At 45.3% G+C, this 25156-nt stretch overlaps 1 protein-coding gene across 4 annotated transcripts; it reads right to left on the bottom strand.

Annotated features, from left to right (window-relative positions):
- Positions 1 to 5152: 5152 nt before the first annotated feature.
- On the bottom strand, positions 5153 to 19180 carry ING4 (inhibitor of growth family member 4). Of its 4 annotated transcripts, XR_013181012.1 has the most exons (10): positions 19061 to 19180; positions 8272 to 8343; positions 7911 to 8077; positions 7588 to 7702; positions 7159 to 7267; positions 6701 to 6848; positions 6241 to 6302; positions 5846 to 6020; positions 5688 to 5752; positions 5153 to 5539 (listed from the first exon to the last, which is right to left on the bottom strand). XR_013181012.1 is itself a non-coding variant. In XM_054627709.2 (8 exons), the coding sequence occupies exons 1-8, from the start codon at positions 19095 to 19097 to the stop codon at positions 5981 to 5983; spliced, it is 750 nt and encodes a 249-aa protein (XP_054483684.1). In that variant the 5' UTR covers positions 19098 to 19180; the 3' UTR covers positions 5153 to 5980. The 4 variants fall into 4 exon arrangements, 1 of the variants encoding a protein (XP_054483684.1); XR_013181011.1 differs by having other exon boundaries at positions 5688 to 6020; XR_008533816.2 differs by having other exon boundaries at positions 5153 to 5752.
- Between the last annotated feature and the right edge of the window lie 5976 nt (positions 19181 to 25156).

Here is a 25156-nt window from a genome sequence, read left to right as displayed (position 1 = left end):
ATGTCAACCCTGAGCTTTGTAAGAGCCTGTCTTGTTTGTGAGGGACCACCCTTCAGCAGATGAGTTCCTCTTCCTTGTTGTTGTCTCAAATACTTTGGCTGTTTCTCAGCATTTTCCGTGCTGCATGTTCCACCACAAGCACCACCAGCAGCAGCAGTGACTGAAAACCTCATGGAAACTCCAGGACCGTGGCTCACAGGCCTTGTGTCAGCACAGTGAGTTAAACTGGGGCGTTTGGGGCAGGGAGAGGATGTCTGGCCAGCTCAAAACCCCATAAAGATGGAGGCCACAAAAATCAGGTGTGAGTTCCAGTGGCTTGTCAAGCAGCATCCCCAGAAAGCATGTGTCTTAAATAATTTGAAATGTGAGCAGAGATGATAGAAAAGTGCTCCCAAAGCCAGCTGGATGTGAATGTGTGCTGCTAGAAGTTGACCAGCAGGCTGCTTGGGGAGGAGGCCACGAGCAGCTCTGCTTGTGTTGGTGTTGGGGTGGTCTCAGGACAGAGCCCCGCGACACACCAGGCTGTGCATTCCGTGCAGTGCACCAAAGGAAGGGAGGTGTGATCCCTCCATTCCCTAAAACGCACACCTAAAGGAGCGGGGAGAGAAGGGGGACACTCACTCTGTTCACAGGAGGAGTTGGACAGTCCTGAGGAGCCTCTCAGCAGAGGGCACAGCCCTGCCAAGAGGCCCCAGAGCCATCACAGGGCAGACAAGCAAAGAGCCCCTTCCCCTTCAGCACCAACTCCTCCAAACACTGCTCCAAGATCCCAGTGCTGGACACCTTCACCCTGTGGGAAGGACTGTAGGTAGCAGCCCATGCAGAGCAGGGCTTAGATGCCCATCTGCACAGACAAAAGCACCTGGGAGTGGTCTGATTCAAACCAAAATTCTCTAAATTGCTGACTTTATTCGCAGGTTAAATCATCTTCTTTCTGCATTTGTGCTTTATTTCGGTGGGTTTACTGTCATTGGCTGAGAGCTATGCGAATATGCTGATAAATATAGACTTTACATTAAAATTGGCACTCTTTTTAACCTGGTAGATATGTTAATCTATTCCCATTTGTACAAGCACCACACAGTTATAACGTGCATTAATTCAAATACTTAATTTACATTTTATTTTGTTAGGAAATAGTGAATGAAGCATTTTTTACTTGACATTTAGAAAATGGAATATTTAATTGATTGCAAAAACAGCATTTAAAAATGGTTTCTTGAATTATTAATACAAACTAAAATGGAGTGGATACATAAAAGCCTGCTTGAACAAACTGCTGTAGCCTTTTTAGGCAGGTTAGTTTCACGCAAGAACAACCTGATCTAACCACAGTTTTATCCCTAATGTGAGCAGGGGCTTGGAGTACAAAGCTCCAGAGAGGCTTCTTCCCACCTCAGTCTTTCTGTGGTGAGTAAATGGGTTCTTCCAGTGACTGCATCATTCAGGCTTTCAGAACGAGGAAATGCCAAGGTCTCACACTTCTTTTCCTTGCTTGTTGTAATGTGTAAAAAATAATCCCTTTGCTACTCCCAGATGGGCTTTCAGTTTTGAATGAGTTGTTTCTTCGGTGGCAGCAACCCAGCCCACTGAAATTAAATGGCACACCTGCAAAAACAGACCGAAGGAGACACCTTGCTGAACGTTTCTGTCACACCAAGATGTAGGAACTCAGTGTTTGTCACAGCTTTGCCTGCCCTTAAGCCTTGGGCACAAATGTGTTTTTCTAAAACTAACACTCCTAGTTTCTTTTATGTATTCAGGAAAATAAACATAAATTAGCATACATTAATCAAGATGTTTGACTATTTTTATAAATGAAATTCATTTTATTAGATAAAAACAGCTTTATTTCTTCTGATACTGTAACTAATAGGAAGCAGAGTTGGAGAAACTTCCTTCAGTTGCCTTTGGAAGGAAAGGTAGGACATTTCATTTCCTTCTTTTAGTCTTTAACTCTTTCAGTGCTGCAGTCTCCCTTGCTTACAGCCAGATCTTTAGAGCAGATGTTGCCACTCAGGCTCTCAATGTCTTCACACTGGCAGGGAGGAAGCAGAGCTGTGGTTGATGATAAAAAGCAGAACAGCTCAGAAATTTTCAAACCAGGCAGGTCTGGGGGTAGACGGGCTTATCTTCACTCTGTAAGAGCAAGCTGTCTCTTGGGAATGTCTTCCACTGCCAGCTTGAGACCTCTGGGCTGATTTGGGCAACATTTGAATTGAATATATGTGATGGTGAGAGAGTGTCCAGCACACAGCTCTGGGGGGGTGGTTGGGTGAGTAATACCTTAAAAGTGCTTAAAGAAAGGTTGGTGTTGCTGAGCTGTGGGCTGAGTTTGTCCACAAGCAGGAGAGGAAGGTGGCCCCGCTGGTGGGAGGTGACAGTCGTGGCTGGGATGGCTGCCATGCCATGGACATGGTGGTGGCAGAGCCTGAGGGACAGCAGCCTGAGGAGCACGTCTGCTCCTTGGAAAGGGGAATACTTTGCTGAACATCCTTGTCAGCACATTTGCCCAGCTACTCAGGAAAGATGCCCACAGATGGGGCAATCAAACTGGGCAAGATAAATTGGTCCTTTGTGTGCAGGACCAATTATTATTAATAAATGGGTTTAACAAGGCTGCAAAATTCTTCCCTCTTGTCACGCTCTGTGGCTCCAGCCTCCTGAAACTCAGACTTGACTCCACTCATCAACTAGGATATTTCCAATCACTCTAAAAGGGCAATTTCTCCAGCACCATTTTAGAAAGTGTTTATGTTGCACTGACAGCTGTTCCAGGAAATCTGCAAGCTAGCCAGTTCTGTAACAGAGTTCATGATTACTTTAACTGAGTATATCCCTGCTTTAAGCACTTCAATTCTAGGAGAAGTAAACTTCTCAGATCCCATTAGCACTACAGTGATCCAGGTAAATATTAACAAGGATCTTAAAAAAAATCAAGTAGTTTTTGACAGATTTTTTTGGCTACTTCCTGACAATCTGATTTTATTTTGTTGACCTGGATTTCTTGCTTGTTTTAGAGAGAAGCAATTTACTTCCCTGCTGTTCCAGTACTTCACATCTGGACTGTTGTGGCAGCCTTCTTGACATCATTAAGGACCAAAACAGAGCTGGCTCTTTTCCAGCCTCATAGGTTTTCCTCAGCAGTCCAGAGTCTGACAGAGATCAACCCACAGATGCCTCCAGGTGGCTTTCACAGGATGACAAACATCATTTATTGGGGACTGATGATCAAAAAAGTCTTTGCCCCAAGAGGTGCCATTTAAAATCCTTCTTTACTGTTTGCCTAGGAAGTACACCATCTCCATATGACACCAGCACCAACACAGAATAAATATTTACAGAACACTTCCCCTCCTCTCATTACAAACCTGCTATCTCCAGTCAGTAATGGACAAGTGCCATGTTCAATTATATCAAAAACAAAAGGCATTCTAAAAAAAGCTGCTCATGTTTCCAGCCTTGTCACTTACAGGCTTTGTTCCCACTGGCTTCATTTTTGTACTTTGTATTTTCTAGCTTCTGCTGGTTCTTTTTCTCCTCTGGTGATTAAATATCGCACAGCTATTGCCCTTATTCCCTCTTTTCCAAGGTTAGCTTTTAATGTGCTTTCATTTGCATTTATACTTCCAAGCCACTGAAAAATGCCCAGGTTTTATCCAAATTTTGGTCTAAGTTGTCTCATTGTGCAAGTCAGAGCATTCCCTCAGTGGCAGCAGAAGTCCCTGGAATGCTCCTTGCTGCTGGCTGGTGCTTCAAACACCTCTCTGGCCCACAGTTCCTAGAGAGCTTCCTGCTAATGCTGGCCATTAAATCCTGTGTCCCATCCATCCAAACCAAGCTGCTTGGAGCAGTTTCCATCCTTCATCACCCCTGCCCCCTGCCCCAAGCCCACTTTCCAGTTCAGGGCACATCCACCATTTCTTCTGTCAGTGGAGCACCAGGGGATGTCTGAGTAACCCCCAGCTGGAGAGATGAGCTCTCCTGGCACAGCCTGCTCACCCACTGGATCATGGCAGAGTCTTCCTGTCACTAAAACCATACCAGAGACACAGCCCACACCTTCCAGAATTTGCTTCTCCCCTCTTTAAGAAAGGAAGCCCCAGGAAGTGATGCAATACGATCTGGGGATTGAGATTCAGACTGCGGCAGGGGTACCACAAACCAGATAAGCCACAGCCTGGGGAAGAACTCATCATTTTTTCTGTGCAGAATGAACAGAAAAACAGAATGAACATGCCTTCTCGAGGCAAAAGCAAAGACTGACTCGGTGCTAACTCACTTGAACAGAAAACAGCACCAGCTTCTGAGCTGAGGGCTGCCAGGGTCCCCGTGCAATGACAAGGTGGGAGTAGCACTGATCTTAGCCCACACTGTCCTCTGAACCCGAGCAGAGCTTTGGCTTCATAACTAAACCAGCAAAATCCTCCATGGATCCTCATACAAGTAATTTGGGTGAGGAAAACATTCCATGTTTCAGGTGAAAGGCTTAAACCTTCCTGCTGAGCAGACCACAGGGAGGAAGAAGACTTGGTTTGTCAGTCTCCAGGCTGTGCCAATGGAATTCATGAAGAGGAGCTCCAGTATGGGCCATCTCCTCACAGTTATCTGCAGACACTGCAGAACTTCTGGCATTGTTTTGGAGCCCTATTATGTTATGTTAGTAACAGCAGCCAGAGTTTCTGACAAGGTGACTGTCACCTTCTGGGAAGCAAGCTATCAGTGTGCCTGGAAAACCTATCCACCTTCTTGGAGGCACATGGTTTGTCCTGATGGCTTCTCAGCTGTGCTGCCCAACAGACAGTGAGGGTTGGCCTTTGCCACCTCCACTCCTCCTCATTTAAGAGAAAGCAACTGATGAAGTAAATGATCAAACAATAGTGGGAATAAACGTTCACCTTCTTGTGAGGGCATGACGGCAGGGGCAGGAATTTTTCACAGCCACCAGAAAGCTCAGTAGCTTTCTGCAAGTACATTAGGTACATTTTCAAGCCTGATTTATGCAGAATGTCACCTTTTAGTGACAGGATTGCTACATGAAAAAGCTGTACCACATTCACCATTTACAATAAATGCAGAGCTAAGAAAGAAAAACTAGAGAGCGATTGCTGCAGTTAATTTTGGAAGTGACATCAAGGTGACAAACAGAGCATTGGTTTCAATGAATTTTATTTCATTCTGTATTATACAAGTGGGAGCTGAATCCTCAAACTTCCCACCATCAATGCCATGGAGAAGCACCACTACACAAGAGGAAGGCAGAATTTTGAGGCCGGAAGACAGACTGGACCAAGCTGTTTCTCCCCACGTGGTCAGAAATTCTTCCTCCTTCACAGAGAGTGCCTCCCAGACCAGCAGGTTTACCCCAGGAATAAGAGAGACAAAGCTAGCTCTAAACATCCCTCTGCCTCCTCCTCTCCCCAACAAAAGAGGCTGCCCAATGCCAGCAGTGGAATGGTTAAAGACAGGGAGCACATCAGGTTTTCAGTCTCTCAACCAGCCCACTAGATTAAGAAGTAGCCTGGTTACTCCCTCTCTCCTGAAAAAGATCCAGGAAAATGAATGACCTAAAATGCTGAAGACTTACCTCCTTTCCTTCCCCCATCCCATAGCCTTGTTCTCTAAGCAGAGAACAGGCAATGAACTCTGAGGAGGCTGAAGGAAAGCCAAGGAAAATCAGGGGCTACCTGAATCCCTGGGAATCTGGTGGCTACCCTGGTGCCCTCATTCATTCCCTTTGAGGTTCAGAGACCTGTTTGGAATAGTACACAGAGAAGGCCTCCCTTAAGGACTCAGAAGCAACCAGGGATACAGAACACACAGGAACCACCGTGAGGGTACACACCATTCCAGGGATGGCCCAAACCACAAACAGGGCAAGACTTCCCTTCAACCAAGGCCCCAAGGGCTGGGGGAACTGGGACGAGGCCCTGGCAGGGGGAAGAGAGCTCCTGCAGCAGTACTGAGGTCTCCTGTGAATTTATTTCTTCTTCCTCTCCTGGGAACAGCGAGGGCAGAACCTGTTAGAAAGGGAAATACAAAGCCAACATTTAGGGCATGACATGAGCCTCAAGTGCATGGTCCCAAAAGACCTTTTCCAAGGTCCCTGACAAAGCCTTAATTCAAATTTTCCTTTTAATAATATCTTCTAAGTGGGTGTATATATAGTACTTTTTTCCCTGCCACCAAGGACCTCCCCTTTCCAAAGGTCAAATGGGCCCCCCAGGTTGCTTCACTCACCATTTTCCTCTTGGTTTTGTCGTCAGACCCACACAGGCAAAATGAAACCATTCAATGGAACACTGTTGGGATGAAGAGCAGCCAGTTAAAGAGCAGTTTCCTTTTGAAATTGTTGGTTTTGGGCTACCAGAGTTTCCCAGTATTTAATCACAAACTCCAAAATCCCTAGCAGTGATCAAGGATTGAATGTTCACACCCAACCTACACACTGTTAGCAAGGAGAACACCCCTTCTCCCTTGCTAAGTTTAGGGACAAGAAAACATTTTAAGGAAAACCCTGAGGAGAGAGGCACTTCAGAGGTCCTTGCCAGCCACACCTCTGGCCATCCCAACTACCTGAGGTAAGCCCTCTCCTTGTCACTGCTTGCTGTCCCAGGGCCCACCCAAGCAGGACAAGACTTTCCATGCAGGACTCATCTCCACTCCATTCCCCCCATTTCCACCATGTGCAGGCTCTTACATCTGGGTTGTCACAGCCAATCATCTCCCCATAGGAGACCTGGTGGCAGAGGCAGTAAGTGGGCTCATTGGGGTCCACGGGCATATCCAGTACATCCGAGGGGTGCACATTTCCAAAGGTGACAGAAGGCATCCCGTACTCTGTGCTACTGCAGAACAGGAATAAAGCAAGTCAGCAAAGTAACTGGCTTTGAGTACCTTTGTGTGTCCCAAGACAGTGCCCTTGTTTGCCAGAGACAGATACTTCTCTTATTTAAGTACCTACACCCAAGGGGACCTGCTTTTCCCTTCAACCCACACTCTCCTGAAAGAATAAACAAGTTTCCTTCCTCTTGCTTCCCAAGAAGGGACAGAGGACACACATTTCCAGTCTGGGGATCTCAGGGAAGCCTAGCTAGGCCTGCCTTGGTCTGATTTCCAGTGCTGCTTCTCATTCTCTCAAGTCCCTTCAACACTTACGTGCGGACGAGCTTCAGTTTCTTTTGGGCAGTTTTTGGTGCTTCCTCATCAGAGTTTTTCCCTTTGGAGCGAGCACGGGCAGCTTTTTTCTCTTTCTGGGCTCGGCCCTCTGGTAAGAAGAGAAAAAGGTGTTGCATCTGTCACCCCACCAAAACAGACACCTGACAGTGACAACCCCTGCAGCACCAAAGCACACTCCTGCTTTGGAATGCGTACTGGCTTTGGGCCATGCACCCCATCTCGATTTATCTAGCAGCCTTGAATAAGCTCACACAAGAAGAGCCCAGTCACCATCTTTTTACCTGTCCTTCAGCCTCCAGCGCAACAGTCTTTGATCTGCACCACTCCAGTGCCTGCCTTCATCCCCACCACTTCCACAGTCACTTGGCTGCCTCCTGAATCAATGTGCAGCCCAGTGGTGCTACTCACTCTTCTTGCCCTTGCTGGAAGAACTGTCATAGTCACTCGACTCTATCTGCTTCTCCTTCAGGTCTGCTTCAAAGCGAGCGAGGTCTGTGTCCAGCCGCCGGATGTGCTTATCCACCTGCAAGGACACCAGGGAAGGGGTTACCACAGGACAGAGCCCAGGAAGGCAGAGGGAGGACAAACAGGGGACAAAGGGGCAGGGGGCTGGCACTAAAGAGCTGAGGAGCAAGAGTGGGCATGGCCTAAAAATGAGAGCCCAGGGCCTTGCGAGATGGGCGGCTTTAGTGTGGGTGTTCATGATAAGCACGAGGCACTTCCCTTCATACCATCTCGTAGGTCTGCATTGCCAGCTGAACCTTGTCGTCCCCAAATTCCTTGCACTTCCCATAGGCCTCCTGGATCTGCTTGAGAAGCCCCAGTTTTTCCTCTGAAGACAAAGTCCGTGCATTGCTGATATACTCCGTGGCCAACTTATCGATCTCTGACTTGAGGTCTGAAAGAAGTGAAACATTAAATACACAAACACCTCACACACCACAGTGCTCTCTATCAGGAGAGACTCAATGACTGGAGCAGCTCCAGGCCTCCTCCCCTGCCTGGAGATCCCTATGACAAAAGCAAAGCAAAGAATAGCTGGTCAAGCTACATACTCCTTGTCTTGGCAACAAAACCATTCCCGATCCTCACCTTCTGTCCTCTGATCCAGATCTCGCATGAGCTGGAAGTTTCTCTGTAATTCAAATGGCAGGTTCTCAATACCTGCAGAGAAAGGAGAATACATGGAGAAATCAGATCCTTGTTCCTTGCCAAGGCAGGAACAAAGCTAACCAATAACACACACACACACACACACACACCCCCCTGGTGCACATCAGCCTGCTTCCATTTGTTGCTGGCCCCGAAGGAGACAGACTATAAAAATGTGATACATTTAATGCAGAAACATAGTTCTAGAATACATATTAGTTACCAGAAAACTGCTGCTGAGCAGAAAGGTCCACACTAAGAAAGCAGAAACCCAAGATCTGTAATGAGTGTCACTCATTATAACACAACATCTCCATCCGAAAACTCCACTCAGTAATGAAAAAATACCACAACAGCTGGTAAATAAAGCCATTTAGTTATTTCTACACAGGGATGTAAAAATTAAGTTGATCAAATGCTAATTCACTGAAAAGTGAGTCTGTTTAATGCATTCATTTAACATACAGGGGACAGCAGACACTTTGGGCAGAGCAAAGATCAAGTCTGAGATGGGGAACAGAGTGCAGTCTTAACCCCTTGTGACTTGTAACTTGTGGTGCCTTCTGCGCTGTCATCTCAGAGTGGTGTGTCCAACACCTGGAAGGATGCCACACATCGTGAATAATAAACGTTTGTAGGGCTCTGAATGAGCAATGTGAGGTTGATAGTCAATTAATTTTCAATGCACTATGCTACTCGCCCCCCAGGCATCACCAGATGCTCAACTGGCAAAGCTGGTAAAAACAATTCTCATTTTTCCATGCCTGTCTAGTCAAAATGAGATCTAGTGTCACTGCATTAACCTGAAGTCTAAGCCTGATTACTGTCACCTTTATACCTAATGAAAATAATAAATCTCTCTTGAAGGTTTAAAAAAGAAGGTGCTGGGGAAAACTCTTCACAGACACAAGAGAAGCATGTCTGAGCTTCCTGAACTTGCTCTGCAGCTCACATGGAGTGCAACTGGAGGTGTGTCTGGCCATCACCAAAGCTGTCCAACACATAGTCCAGGCAGCAATCTCCATTTTGTCTGCTCGTATTTCTAGAGCAATGAATGCCTTTCCACTTCCCTGAAGAGCAACCAGTTGACAGGGAAGGTTCTGCATGCAAGGGGAAAGTTTTAACAAGTTTTAACAAGTACTACATAACAGGACATGAAATTAATTCCTATAAGAGGTAAAACCAACTGTGGGCCTTGCTGAGCACTGAAGTTGTTCCTTTTACTTAGATTTTTGCCCAAACAGCATAATAAGAAGTTACATGCACAATACTTAGGAGCAATCAAGCTGTTGATTTAACAGACTTCTGTTGCCATTTCTGATTTAGTTACCTGAGAAATGCTCAGGTAGTAGGTAGGTGTCCTTGAGTACCCAGATACATAATCCACAGCACATACACATCACCCCTCTGCATTCAAGGACAGTTAGCAGTGCAAATTCAAATCCTGAAAAATTACTAAGCAGCAAAATGAAGTCTGTAGGCACATCCTGAATTTGATACTTCCATGTTTGTTCAGCATGACAGACTTCACACAAGGTTTAAGCAGCTGACTACCGGATTACATCCCTATGGTTCGAAAAAGCATCTCAGAACACCACGGGGACACAATGCTGAAAATTATTATTGCTTATAGAGGGAGCTTGTGGCAGAGATGAAATTCAGCTTGGGAATCTAGAGACCATGCCTTTTTCCCTCCTGCAATCCCCAGCCTCATCAACTCTAAACCTTTCAATTTATACAGCAAATGAAACATGGGTCATACTGCAGCACGCTGCTTTTCATTCCTCTCCAAAGCACCCGCTGCAGAAGACAAGACAGGTATCCTCCAGAGGAAAACAGAAGCTCTTCCTGCACTGCACACAATATGTCAAATTTATATTGAGTTTATTAATCCTGGAAGATCACAGCTTCTAAATTCTGGACTTTGTGGTTTTTAGAAAAGATTAATGTAATTTCTTTTTCTCTTCTGAAAAGGACAGATGGTAAAAGCACAAATTCCACCAGGTACTGTCAGCTTTCCCTCAGCAGGGCTAGAAACCTTTACATAGAGCAAGCTCCTGAGCCAGCACAAAAGCCAGTAGGACACTGCTGTGCGGGCAGAACAGCCCCACATGAGGTTAGGGTCACATTTCACAGTGACATTCTTGCACCAGGAGAAACTCAAGCAGGAGTTTCAATCGGCTACACAACCTGAAAGGAACTGTGCTCTAGTTTTTACAGCCATCACTGTAAAAATCTGCCACCACCACTGATGCCAGCACATGCCCTGCTCTGGACAACATCTGTCTGTCTGTCTTTTGCCTCTACTTGTCTGTTCAGCCTGTGCCCCCACCCTTGAGAGCCCGTCTCTCCCCAGAGCCTGCTCCCCTCAGTGCCAGCCCCTCAGCCAGGCCAGTGGCTCCTTTCTTGCCTCTTTTCCTGCCTCCAGGTGTGCAGAGCCCCCTGCTCCCGGGGGCCCTGGCAGTTGGGGAGGGCTGTCACCTGGCTCTGGCTCTGGCTCTGGCTGAGCAAATGCTCAGCTCAGGCACCATGGGCAGATCATTTATGCACATCTGAGCCATGATCTTCCAGAGGCTCATTAGCTGGGCAGGCTTCCACTGGGGCTGACGAGACAAACCCCTGCCAGTTGAATTCCTTCCCTGCTAAAACCAGCAAAATGATTTCCTAAAACCACAGCAAAACATTCCACTCTGCAAATCTATTATTGGACAAATGTTCTGCCACTGCTTCGTCAATAAATGGAGAAAATGAAACAAGTGACAGTACAGTGACTTTATAATCAGGACTGCTACAAAGATACTTTATCTGTTCAACTGAACGTGGAAGGAAGCTGAGCAGACCATTACAAATTATGATCCAGAGAGAGTCTGGCAATAACAAAAAGCATAACAAGATAAAGCTGCAGATAAGCAAGTTATAACTGAGCAACAAACTATTTGTATGGTACATAACTTAATCTAGCTGTGGGGATGTTTTCTACTATCTGCAGCTTAACTCCAAAGCTCTTGCATAGCCTTAAACAGAAGTGATTCTCTGCCTCACAGAATTTATCACAGGGGACAGAACACTTGCTGAAATTGCTTGACCTGTGCTGTGCTGGCTACCAGACATTATCACTCTCTAAGTGCCATTAAAAAAAAAATTAGATTTGAGTCTCCATTTCCTCATTCCTACCACCACACTTTTCCTCGCTATTTCTAAAAAAATATTCATGCTATTTATGTAATTTCATTTCCTCCTGCTTTTCTCCTTTTTTTCCTCTCAACTAATTTTGTTTTCATCTTAGTAAGATTCACCCAAAATCATCATGACTAAATACTATCTGTCATAAAATACCCACGTAATTCTCAGATTATGAAACTGATAATTGTAAAGAAAGAACACCCTAGAGACATCTTTGATCACTAGAGAAGAGTGATGATATGCAACAACAGACAGAAAAATAAGGAAAAGTGAGGTCCTCTTTCCACAGAAATGGCACAGCAGGAGGAGAGGAACAGGAGGATGGTGAAAATGTACAGGGAATAAAGTGCTAGCAAGGCCAGCAGCTTGGGCTGGCAGTAATGCAACTGTGTCACAGAATCACAGAATGGGTAAGCCTGGAGGGGACCACAGAGATCATGGGGCCCCACCTCCCTGCTCAAGCAGGGTGACCCCAGAGCCTGGGGCACGTGGCACAGGATTGCCTCCAGACAGTGCTGGAACATGTCCAGAGAGGGAGACACCACAACCTTAGTGGGGGAATCTCTCCTTGGTCACCCACACAGTAAAGAAATTCTTCCTCATGTTCAGCTGGAGCTCCCTGTGCATCAGTTTCTGCCCACTGCCCTGCGTCCCAGTGCTTGGCACCACTGAGAAGAGCCTGGATCCACCCTTGACACCCTCCCTGGAGATGTTTATAGACACTGATGAGCCCCCTCAGTCATCTCTTCTAAAGGCTGAACAGGCCCAGCTCCCTCAGCCTTCCCACACAAGAGAGATGCTCGTCTCCAAATCGTCCTCATTCCCCTCTGCTGGACAGGCTCCAGGAGCTCCATGTCTCTCTTTAATGAGCCCAGAAGTGGACACTGCACTCCAGAGGAGCCTCTCCAGGGCTGAGTGGATGGGTTGGATTCCTGCCTCGACCTGCTGGCAATGCTTCTCCTAATGGACTCATTGCACAGATCCATACAGAAGCCTGGTGCAGCCCTACTGATTCCTCTCATGGTCTGATTATCCTGAAAATCACTGGTGCAGCTCTCTCCTGCTGAATGCGTCTTTTTCATCCCTTCCTTTTCTTACCTTGTTTCCATTTCTGATCACAAGGTAAAGTCTCTCTACCTACCTTCGTTTTTTCTCTCCTCACATGTTATCCCTTCACTAACCCATTCTTCTGTCATCTCTTTTACTCTCCTCTTTCCTTGTCATTCTTTCCCCTGTTCATTCTTCCACAGGCATCCATGACCATGCTGTCTTCTCCCTTCAGAACCACACACTCTCTCTCCAAAAGTCAGAATCCAACACCACCTTTTTTCCCTCTTCAATAATTATCATTTTATTTACTTCTTCTTAGAAACACATGTGGGCTGTCAGGTGCAGGCAACTGACATTTAAACTTCAGCTCCTTAACTCAGATGTTAACTGTGACACACAAACGCAGAGCAAGCCTACACAGCCTGATAACTTCAACTGTGCTTCAAACCTCTGCAGCACGTCTGTGCTGTGCCAAACAATGGATCTGTGCTGCCCAAAGTCCTAAAAACAGATCAACAGCACCAAGGACCATCCAAACACAGCACCTTCCCCAAGACATCTCTTCACCCACCACATTTAGAGACATGTTTAAATTTTATTAAAAAATGGGAAAAGACATTTTGAAACATAACCACAGTTGCTTTATTTAACAGCTTTGATTTCAGCAAACACTTTAGACACCACATTGCTAAAGGCAATTTTAAAAATTCCTTCTTGTGCCAGGGACTGCTACAATGAGAGGGTAAGTTCTTTGCCCCCCAGGACTGCAAACTGGCTGGGATCTTGCTGGGGAACCACACTGGACTTTTTGTACTCCATGATTCTCAAAATTTTGCAGCACTTGAAGTACACTGCAGGACAAGTGGCTTGCAGCAATCTTCAGGAGCTTCCTTGCTCCCTCATTAGGGGGCAGGGTGTCTTTTATATCCCTCCTTTTTCAGAGTGTATCACCCTTTTAAACTATTGCTGCTACTCTGTCTTGTGCTCTCAAGTAATCAATCACCTTCCTACACAGGTATTTATTGAAACTTTTACACAAGCACCTTTATTGAAATTGGTCCTTGAGCACAATTTCCCTCGATTCAGAGATGACTCAGCCCTGCTGCAATAAAAAATCCTAACCTGTACCATTATCTTCACAACACCCTGGCAAGGGTTAACCCTACCTACAGTTTTACAGAGAGGGTGCTTAGGTGCATGGCAGGCTGATTTAGCCACAGGCACCCAGGAATTCTGTGGCTATAGCACATATCCCAAGCTTTGGGGCAATGCACTGCACACCAGTCCACCCAAGCACATCTGCTTCAGACACTGTCCAAAGAAATGGGCACCAGTCAGCAGTGACAGTCAGCCATGGAAAGCCAATACTCCCCCAAAGTGTGGGACTGTTTCTTAGGAAGGAAGGGCTCTTTTTGTTGTCTTATTACAGTAGCTCAATGCTACAGCGTCCACAGACAAGATAGCAGGGAATGTTGTTAAGTGTCAGAAAAGGGATCTTTCTTATCAAAGATGAACCTTGAATTTGAAAAGCTTGGAGGGCTTGGAAGACTGACACAATGAATGAGACTGGCAACACTCCATTTCCAGCCTGCCACAGACCTCCAAAGGCAGGGACAACCACCAAAGAGACCGCAGGGCTGTTTGCCAAAACAATGACATCAGATTTGCAGTTGGGTAAGTGAAGAACTACAGAGAAAACACAGCAGGCTTTGCCATGTAAAGCTATCTTGTATCAGCTCCAATAAAAATATCAGCCAACAACAAAACCAATTCTAAATGAATTGGTCATTAAATGTATCAGCTCAGTGTGGGCTGTGCCAGTAGCTTTCACAAAGAAACAAATGATGCCTATGAATCACCAAATTCTCTCCCCTGCATGAAATCTTTTGTAATTTTCCATAGATCATGTGTGGTGCATCACAGGTGTAACTAATCCAAAGTCTCTGAAAGGTGAAAGGCATCTTTCACTACACCAGAACAGTGACAAGCAGAGAAATGATTTATTAAGAGACTTGCATTTCTGAAGAATGATGTGAGAAACCATAGAGGCAGGGCCAGGGGTATGGCTGCATGCTACACTGGGGAGGGGATAAGAGTAATGGAGGTAGGGAATGCAAGAGATAAAAGAACTGCTGAGGAAACTGGAACACAGCCAGGTCTGGGAAGAAAACAAGGGCTTGCCTACAGCAATTTCCACCATCACACCCAAGCCCCCTAAGAGCCTTAAGATGACAATACTCATCACACCCTCATTTGATGAATCTGTACAGAAGAAAATCCAGACAGATGTGGCCGTTCCAAAAGAAAAATCCTATTTTACTAGGTTAGCTAGTTATCAAGGAGCAAAAGGACATTCCCATGCCAGTTGTAGAAGAAAGATGACTTCCATGAGGACACGTGCTGCTTCCATTGCTCTGTGCTTGTGCTGGCTTAAGTTTTCTAGCAGTGACAAGCCCCATGGGTGGGGGTGCACCTCTGTGTGCCTACTGACAAATGCAAACAGAGGAGCAAAGGAAACTCAATGCCTCCCTAACCAGTGTAAAATAGGGAAAAACCCAAGGTATATTGACTACATTGCACCATGTTACTTTACCAGCTGAGGTCTCCTCATCTCAGCCTGCCATCTCCATCACCTCCACAGCAGTATTTCTAACCTCCTTCGAGGGCCAACACTGAGCCAAACACAGGAACTCAAACTCAAGCAAGTGCAAATTATTCTCATGAGTCTTTATGCACATTCTACCTCTTAATCACAAAATATTGTTTTCTTCCTTCTTCTTCCATCCTTTTCTACATCTCTAACTCCTTTGCACCCATAGGTTTTCCTTTACTAAAGCTGCATGGTGTTACTGCTTGAGGGAAAGCACTTTTTTATCTTGCTTTCTCCCCTCTCCTTCTGGATTTTTAGAAACCAGAAGGAGAACAATATTTGAAGACATGGAAATCTTTTTATGTTTAAATTCAGCCACTGGAGAGAAACACTCAGGAAGAAAAGTGGAACAAGACACATTCCTCTTCTCCCATTCCCTGAATCCTTTGGCTCAGTAAGCAGGATGAAGGAATGAAGGTGATCAGAGTAGACAAGATACGGAGTTCCTCTGTCAGGATGCTCAGCACAGAAGGAATGTGTGTATTTTTCTGCTGCAAAAGCATCTGCCAAGAGCATAACACATTTCAGACAGATTTGCTTTGTAATTAACAGCTTAAAGCTAAGGAAAGGGCATGCCTAATCCTAGGTCTAAACCCAGTTTCAAATTACAGCAAGACTTGAAAGCTGCTGTAATACCTGACCTAAGAAGCTTCTAGACACCTTTTACTAAGAGAACTCTTTTTAACTTGGCTAGTCCACAAAAAAATTAACTTTAGATTTCTAAAGTAGAGGGCTCAAAATATATGAACTGAAGCAACTGGGGCTGTGTGCCTAACTTTGTCAGACTGCTTATGCATTTTAACATACAGTTTTTAATTACCTACTCACATGATGTTTCATGCAAGGTGTTTCTCATTCCCAGTGACTGAGCACTGATTCAAAGTTTTATTTTATTCTCTTTGCTCAACACAGAGTCACAAGCTCAGACCCAGAGCTCAAACTGAAAACCGACTTTGTAGCCAGCTTTTCAAGGTGCTTCCTGTGGTGACAATAAAGTGTTTTCACAATGCTGCACTGGAGTGGCCCATTGCCCTCACCAAGAGCATGAAGGCCACAAGATTTACTGAGGCCAAGAGAGTAAAGCCAAAAGGCCAGCTAATTACAAACTCTCCTCTTGAAGTGTGCAAAAATGCTTCATAGCATGACTTTTCAGAATTATCTGTTCAAAGCAGACTCCAGCTGCAGCTATGAGCATTCTCCACATCTGCTCCCCTGACTAAAAATTTCCACTCATAATCTGAGGGAAGCACAATCCAAGCAAGGAAAACCTGTACAAAGTGGGAATCACAACATAAAAAAGCCCCACCCAACTCACTTTGGCAGAGTGATATTCAGTTGCTTCAAACAGAAGGCCACCTTTTTTCTCCCTACAATTTTCACTTAATTCCTTACACACCTTCCTTTATTCAAAGATATGAAGAGGTCCTACAAATAACTGCCCTCTTTCATCACACATTCCTCATTCATTCCCTGAGCAGATCCAGATAGACAAACACAGGAAAGAGAATCTCTACGGGAAGAAAAAAGACATTCAACTGAAAACTGGATCTGCAAGAGCACTGTGCTACTAAAAGAATTCCGTTCCAAGACATAGATGTAAATTAAGAATTAGACACTTCTTATAAGAGATAACCCAAAGCTCTGGACTGTTTATCAAATTTCAGGAATTTTTAGGATATTAGTGAACTACTTTAAAATGGAACTGAATGTTTTTAAAACACTGAAATAATGTGGGGGAAAAAAAAAGTGGAGCAGCAAGTAGGAAACTGAATGCTGTCAATCAGTTAGCATCAAGAAGATTTGTGTCTAAAACACTGGATGCATTTCCACAGAGTGAGGAGCTCAGGCAGAAGGCCAGGAGAGGAGAGCAGGCTTAGGGGAGAGCAGTGTGGGTAATTAGAAATATATGCCATTACCTATCAGCAGCCTAACCTACTGAAGACTGTGATGGGTGCTCTTTGATGCCAAGTTTCACAACACATTCATGCTTTCCTGAAAGAAATCTGGAATAGCACAGCAAGTATCTTATGCGTGGCTAATAACAGCAAGTAATGTTGCACCAGACAAACCTGAAAAAGGCCTTAGAGATCTAAGGGTAAGCAAAAAGGCTAAACTATCACAGGAATGAATGTTTTGTTCTTCCTAAAATCTTTGTAAACCAGATGGTTTTAAGGACTTTTAGATTGTGCACATCAGTTTCATTATTTTTTTAAGCAAGACACCTCAACCATAACAGTGACTCTCCTGTATTAATATCCACCTTCACCAGGATGAGAATCTCTAATCCAATCTCAGGACCACAAACCTCAGCTGAGAGAGAAGACTTTGCCATTTCCTCTGCATGCCTGTACAGGAGAGGAAGAGGAGTTCCCAGGCTGGCTGATTTCAGTTGAGTGTGATGACATGATCCCGAGGTGTTTGACTCTGGCAGGAGCATTCTCCAGCCACCAACCTTCCCTTCTCTCCAGCTGTGCACCTGCAGTACCTCTGCCCACTCAGGGATGCATCCTGCTTGTCTCTGCTCACCAACTGCAGATCCCAGGCTTCTGCTCCTTTAGCTCTGCTCTGCAGCTCTTACCCAAAACACACCTCTGCCCTCCCAGCAGGAAAACCCTGCATCCCCCCTGTGCACTTATTCCTTGCCCATCTGCTTCTTTCTCCTCTTTCCCAGCCCTTCTCCTCCCAGCTGAGGAGCCTCAGTCAACTGCAGCCTTCTGCAACGCAGTGAGAACTGCACAAGAACACAAATCTGCTCCTCTCCAACCTGCCTCCTCATTCAACTCTTCTTCCTGGCTTTGGCCTCCTTCCTTGCACTCCTAGATCCTTGCCTGTCCAACTGCAGCTTCTTTTCAGCTTTCACTGAAATTTATTATGGTTCTTGAACATTCTTAGAGAGACATTTTCTTTCCTAAAGACAAAAGGAGCACTGAAGATGCAAGGAATGAGACACTGTGCGTCCATATTGGCACCTCATCATTTCTGTGCTGGAAGAAACCCAGTGTAGCAGGACCTCTGAGGAGCCAAACTCCATTTTTTCCATGCATATGCAAGCAGACAGTGAGAGATTTAACTGGCTGGGTGCAGTGAAGCAGAAGACACATTACCAGAACCACCCAGCTTTAAGGACACCATCCCGTGAACATCCTCCCCTTTCTCTAGTGCCAACACCAGACCAGCAGGAACACGTGAGAACGGCATTCCTCAAAGAACAGGTTATTCAATCTTAACTCATTAGCCCACTCATTGAGAAACAACTCCTCCGGTGGATCTGCTCGGCTATTTAAAGAACGCGTGGGTAAAACATGCACTGAAAGTCTCATCCCCAAAGGGCAGAGTTTGAAGTTTTAAGCACCTTAAGGCAGGATGGTAAAATGGGAGGTACCATAGGAGGGCTCTGATAACCTTGCCAACTTCATTGGCATTTATAGAGCTCCTCTTCGGCCAGAAAAGCGGGGCTGCATTTGTAAACTGACAGCGTAGAAAAATACCATAATTACCGCCCCACAGATCCAAAAGTTATCTGTGCTCGATGTCTATCTCGGGAAACCACTGACAGCCAAGCTCCCGCTCCCGAGGGGCAGCTGGAGCTGCACCGGGCTCCTTTCTCATGGGACAAACCAGCCGCGGGGCCGCGTTTTCAGGGCTCCCGCGGCAGCTGCAGCCGAGCCTTGCCCCACGGACGGGGCCTCTCCGCACGGCCCGGGCACCGGGCTGCGCCCGAGGGGGAAGGAGAGCCCGCGGGCGCCCTGGGCAGCGCTCGGCCCCCGCGGGGCCCCGCCCCTCGGCCCGTCCGTGCCCCCCGGGCCGGCTCAGCCGCGGCCTCGGCCCCGCCCCGGCGGCTCTTACTGTCCAAGTAGTGCTCCAGGTACATCCCCGCCGCCATCTTGGGCCCCACACACCGCCGCTTCCGGCGGGGAGCGGACGCGCGCGGGGTCCGGAAGCGGCGCTGCCCGGCTGCGAAGCCGCTTCCGCCCGCCTGCCCCGGCACTTCCGCCCCGCTCCCGCCGCCATTTCGGGCTGCGCGGGGCTGCCCCGGGCGGTCCCCGCGGAGGACGGCGGGGGTGACCGGGGCACTGGGGCATCGCTCCTACGGGAAAAGGCTGAGGGAGCTGCGCCTCTTCAGCCCGAGAGGCTCAGACGACTGAGAGGGGATCCCATCCATGTCTCTGAGTATCTGAAAGGAGCATGTCAGACTCTCCTCGGTGGTGCCAAGCACTAGGGCAGAAACTGATGCACAGCAAGTTCCACCTGAACGTGAGGAGGAACTTCTTCACTGTGCGGGTGACTGAGCACTGGGACAGGCTGCCCAGAGAGGTTGTGCAGTCTCCCTCACTGGAGAACCCTCTGGAGGCAATCCTGTGCCGTGTGCTGTGGCATGAATGACCCTGCTTGAGCAGGGAGGTTGGAGCAGTGACACCCTGGGGTCCCTTCCAGCCCGGCCCATTCTGGGATCAGGGCGAGGAAGTGCTGCCGACTCGTTACCGTGGTTTTCCATTCACCTCGGAATCCGCCAGTGCGGGGCAGCTGCTGCTGTATCGTGAATGGAGATGGTCTCTGCTGTACGGGACTGGTACAACCTAACACTTGTAACAGACTAACAAAGGCAATTAAGCTAAACATGTGACCGTGCTCTTTCTCTTCATCATGCCAGAACGACTCTTGTGGCCATACACCAGGAGCCACTTGTAGAGCCCCTCCCCAGCCGTCCTTAGCTACACGCACGGTGTGGTGTTGAGAAGTCACGTGTGATTATGGAGGAACTGAGACAAAATGATCTTACTTCTGTTGATCCTTAGGTTCCAAGATATGCAGGATTGTTTTTCAAGAGGTCAGCACGCATTTAGCATCCTATACAGTTTAGGAGGCACTGGGTTTGGTAAATACACCATTTCATCCACCTTTCTCCTCCTGCCTACCCACCTACACCATCCTGGTTTTTCTTGACAGTCTGTGTAATGACAGCCATCGCTCATGACTGAATGCTCCCAGATTCTGGCCGCAAGGAGAAGTGATTAGATTTATTTTTCTCTCTTTTCCTCACAAAGATCTTCCAAGACACCATGCCTTTATCTATATGGATATACTAGGATTAAGTCTTTGAGCAGCCTGCACTGCAAGACTAAGGAGCTGTTACATAAAGGAACTGCAGCTGTTTGAACTATGAACCATCTTGCTGTTAAACTACTGGGTTAATTCAGAGAGCCTCTCTGTTCTGATGATGGAGTTTTCCATTCCTCTTCCTACAGTCATTTAAGTTATTTATGACATATTTTTAATTATTCAAAACACATTTCTTAGTCTTTTCAGTTCCCATGTGGAGCAGCTGGCTTCAGTTAGCTGAACATTATTGTTAAGCCTCTTTGAAGTACTTCAAAATTCTCATATAAATTGCCTTATACTCTTAATTAAGGGGAAGGATGTGGCTGTTACATAAAAAAAAAAAAAATCTGCTCCCTATACCATGTCAGAGTCCTAAACCAGAATCTCCCAAACACATCCTGCCTGGAGCCACCAAGTTGAATCGAGCTGATGTTAAAAATTACACATTCTTAGACATCACTAGTTTGTTTAGGAGACCACCTGGGAACCCCATCCTATCCTCCAAGTCAAGGCTAGGAGGATGCCAGAAAGACAATTTCCCTCTGGACTTCTTGCCATTGCAGATACAAAAGATAGGGCAAAGAGTCACTTGCCTAAAATCTAAATGGCAAATCTCAGTAAGTGTACAAATGTGTCTCTAACTGCAGGAACCGCCACTGTGAATTTGCAAAATAAAGGGGAGAGGCAGTTTTGTGTGCCTGTGTGGTCTCACAGCAGTAGAAACTCTACCATTCCAGCAAAAACTAGTTCCTGAGCTCTGAGTCCTGGAAAGCTTGTTTTGCTTTCTTTACAAAGTCAAAGAAAGGGTCTGCATCGCTCAGGGCTCCAGAGGCAGCCTCACCCACAGAGAAGTGTCAGCATGGTAGTTAGTTGTCGAGAGGAGGAATATTTTTTAAACACTTCTGCCCGTTGCAGTCGGAGCATGGGCGCAGATGGCTCTGCAGGAAGGTGCTTTCCAGCTGAAATAAGCTCTGGAGATCCAGCACCACTGATGTCTAACCCTCACCCAGCCTCACACACTAACCCCCTCAGCCCAGGCTGCTGCTACAGCTCCATCCTGCAATTAATCCTGTAGGTAGTTCCTGGCCCCACACACGACCTGCGGGATGAGTGGTGCTGCCTAGGCCTCGGCACATGCCACAGGGAAGCTGCATGGCCTATGGAAGCAGTCTGCAGGAGTGGTTCTCAACCTTTATTGATCTACAGATGCCTGTGTGTTTTCCCTTGGAAATGTAAACATCTGCATACCAAATTCAAGCCTCCAGATTTTAGTTACCTTAGAGACTCCTTAAATGTTGTCCAAGGACTGTGAGGTGAAGGCCAGTGTTTGGGAGGGATCCTCATGCAGAACCCAGCAGGAGAGCTGTAACTTCCGACCCTTGTTCTGTTACCTTTTTGCTGTTGAGGTACGTTCAGCTCTTCTCACTCTTTAACATTCTCAGTTCAGAGGTCCCTGAACTTTTAATTTCCTGTCTTCAGGAAACACGAGAGGTACCCACACTTTGTTCTCACAAACGGCAAATGATTCATCTGCAGCACTTGGCCCCGAGGGGGTTAATTAGCTTTACAAATGAAAGAGGATGGCAAAGGCCACAAATTATAACTGTGTTCATGTTTCAGAAACATGCCCTACTTCAGCAGCAAAACTAGGCGTAGACTCTAGTTCTTTGGTGTCACGATTTCTTTTCTTGCAGTTTTTTTCCATTCATTACACAGACACTACATGAAATCGAAATGTTTGTTGGACCAAGTTACTACAACTCTCTAGTACTTTGGTGTTCTACTATACAGAAACAAGAAACCATGCACACAAATTTAATCTGTTGTACCTGAAAGGACGATTGAACAGGTACCTATCTTGTAGTTAAGGAAGTGTACAGAGCAATTTCATTCTATGTTCTGAAACTGCACTAGTAAACTTGGGCAGCTTTCAGGTACATTACCTGCAAAATATCAGAAGAAAATCCTAAACATGATATATATCCTTTAGTTGATATAAAGATGATAAAATAATCAATAAAAATATAGAAGACAGACAGAATCTCATAATTATATTCTATATTAGGAAGAAAGTTGGATGATGTAGACACATCCATGAGGTAATGAAATATTACCTATTGCCAATGAGATTTAGGAAGATGTTTAGTTCTACCCATTAAATAAAACATCCTAGAAGTTGCATAGCTAGAAACTGACAATCAGTAATTTGAAAAGAATTATCTGGCAAGCAGATGGAAGCAATGGGCTTTCTTTTCTAAACAACTTTGAAGTTCTGAATGTGTTCCAGACCAGCCAATACTTTTACTTAAAAAGTACTTGCAAAGCAAGTGGGCTCATCCAGGTTGCTGTAAGGCAGTTGACTAACACTGATGTGGCAAAATCACAGTGGCATTGACAGGGCCTGCACTCAGCTAAGGAAAGGGACATATTGTTGTTTTAATTTGAAGGAAAAGACCTAATTAAAAGAACTGGCTATCTTTGTATGGCAGTCTAAGTTTGGTAGCTGAAGATAGCCATCCAGGCCTAATGCAGCAAGACTTTAACTGAACACTACGCAGCTGGGTCGCTGAAAGGGAAAAGAAAGGCAACAGATAAGAACTACATGAGGGAGCCAAGCCTTACTGTGAGACACCTCAGCCAGCTCAATTTAATTCAGCTGTTTGGAAAGATGAATACAGTGACTTGATCATGGTCTGTAATTTGTTACACAAGAAGAAAGACTTCTTATAGCAGAAGACTTTAATGTACTCAACAAAGGCATAGCAAGACCCTATGGATTAAAAAAAAAAAAAAAAAGTAATATAGAGTGGCAGTTTCAATGGCAGTGATAACTAACAAAAAAACTGTAATAAGGGACATGGTTGATTAACCATAAGGCTTTCAATTATAAAAGTCTTAAATCTTTCTTGAAGATTTAACTGAATTATAGACCAGCAATACTATCATTAGTCACGGCTGAGATTCTGTTACTGTTTGTGGGTGACTTTTCTAAATGATTCCAGCCTACATGATGTTTCCTTTTAAAGCAATGATAATTTGTAAAATTCAACTAAGAACAGAAAATCAGCTTGGAAAAGGACAAGAAGAAAAAGTGCTATTGCCTTTCAGCAAAGATACAAGATGCAACCTAATACAGAACTCCAGAGTCATTGTCAAGTCTTCTTGGGTACAAACATACAGAAACAAATGGATTGGCAGCACAATGAAAATGCAGGGTCAAAGAATTCATGGAGCTGAAGAAGGACCATGGGATCTTGTTAAGAGAATATTCCACTCTTGTGAGTGGGAGGTAAATAACTGAACCGTTGTTGGCTTGAGTGCACAAAGCTGCAGACTGCCGAACCTCAGGCTTCATCTCAAGAGTGAAGAATTTTGCACAAGTTGATACATTTTGTGTCTCACAGGTAGCAACTGCACTTTTTAAACCATCTGGGGCAGTTTCAATATATTAAACAACCATGGGAATCCAAAGAGGAAGACCTAATCCAAACTCAAGTAAGTGACAGAGATAATGAGGGTAAGGTATCTTCAATTATTTCCACATCAGCAACAGGACTGGGTAAACAGAGAAATTCTCATTGATAAGGAAAAAAAGGAGGCCCAGAATAAAGTGGCATTTCTGAAGCTCAATGGGAAAGTCCCTTAGTAAGAAATAGTTAGTTTCTTCCTGGGCAACAGTAAAAGCTACAGACTCAGCAGCAAACTGCACAAACACGAACAGTAACACCTTTGAAATGACTGGTAACAGGAATTGTACAGCCTCAAATACAAATGGATGCCCATGCTAGGTATCAGCTTCCAAGAAGGGAAAGGGTAGCAGACATCAGAAAACACCACCTCAAACCAGGGACCAGGAAAGGCGTTTTCAAGCACCTTGAACATATAAAATGAAAAATCATTGCAAAGAATTTTAACTTGTGAACCATTCCCCTGGGAATTCAACCAGTCAGCAAGGTATTACTCTGACTTTTAAAGCCTTCCCAGCTTATTTCAAGACACTAAACCAAACCAAGTCATTTTTCAGACTTCAAGATGATGCATTCAAGAGAGAGAACACCTAGAGTGAAGTTGGCAGTTTTGTCCTGTCCATGTGGAACACAGACAGGCAAAGGAGAGCCACAAGTAGTAATAAACCTGTGCTGAGTCTGGTAACTTCCAAGGGGAGCAAAACTATCAACAGAGCTGTCCATGGGAAAAAAAGAAAGAAGGCAGAGGAATATGAATTAAACTCTCCTGTAAGAAGAACATAACGGAAAAGGTGAAGGCCAGACAGCAACCAACACAAATTAGACACAACAAAAATAGAGAAAATTTTCAAGAAAAGCTTTACCACTAGAAAAACTAGTGGTAAGAGGAAAGGAATATTTTGCTCTTTCATTGCTTTCAATCACAAAATAAAGAAAGAAATCTTACTAATAGTACTGATCTATGCTAGATAAAAATGGTGAAAATGCTAGTGACATGGAACAGGAGAAACCACTCAAGAAATACTTCAAATTCCATCTGAAGAAAGGAACAGAATGTAGCAGTCATATGAAAATAAAAACTTCTATCTAGTACCATAGTATCAAAGTAGGTGAGACAACACCTGCAAGGGATGTGTATTTTGAAATCATTAAAGAAACAGGAGGCCTGAAAGAGTTTAATAACTAGCTCTCTAGCCCAGGGTTTCTGATATTTAAATTAAACTTGGAATATTAGACAATTACCTTAATGCACTCATGACAATACTCCCAAAAGGCAAATTAAATTACTCAATGACAAATTAATGGAAAAACTATAGAGATGAAGAATTAGGGAATGAAAAAATAAAACCTATAACACAAAGCTTTTACAAAATAC

The sequence above is a fragment of the Agelaius phoeniceus genome, chromosome 2, assembly GCF_051311805.1.
Source record: "Agelaius phoeniceus isolate bAgePho1 chromosome 2, bAgePho1.hap1, whole genome shotgun sequence".
Lineage (NCBI taxonomy): Eukaryota > Metazoa > Chordata > Aves > Passeriformes > Icteridae > Agelaius > Agelaius phoeniceus.
Note: the sequence above shows the minus strand (reverse complement) of the source record. Positions and strands in the feature narration are given on the sequence as shown.

Coding starts and splice junctions, on each gene's coding strand:
- ING4 (XM_054627709.2), bottom strand. CDS start 19,097: ATGGCGGCGGGGATGTACCTGGAGCACTACTTGGACA. Junction 8,344..19,060: donor CCTGGAGCACTACTTGGACA/GTAAGAGCCGCC, acceptor CTTTCTCTGCAG/GTATTGAGAACCTGCCATTT. Junction 6,849..7,158: donor AAACTGAAGCTCGTCCGCAC/GTAAGTGTTGAA, acceptor CCTGTTCTGCAG/TAGCACAGAGTACGGGATGC.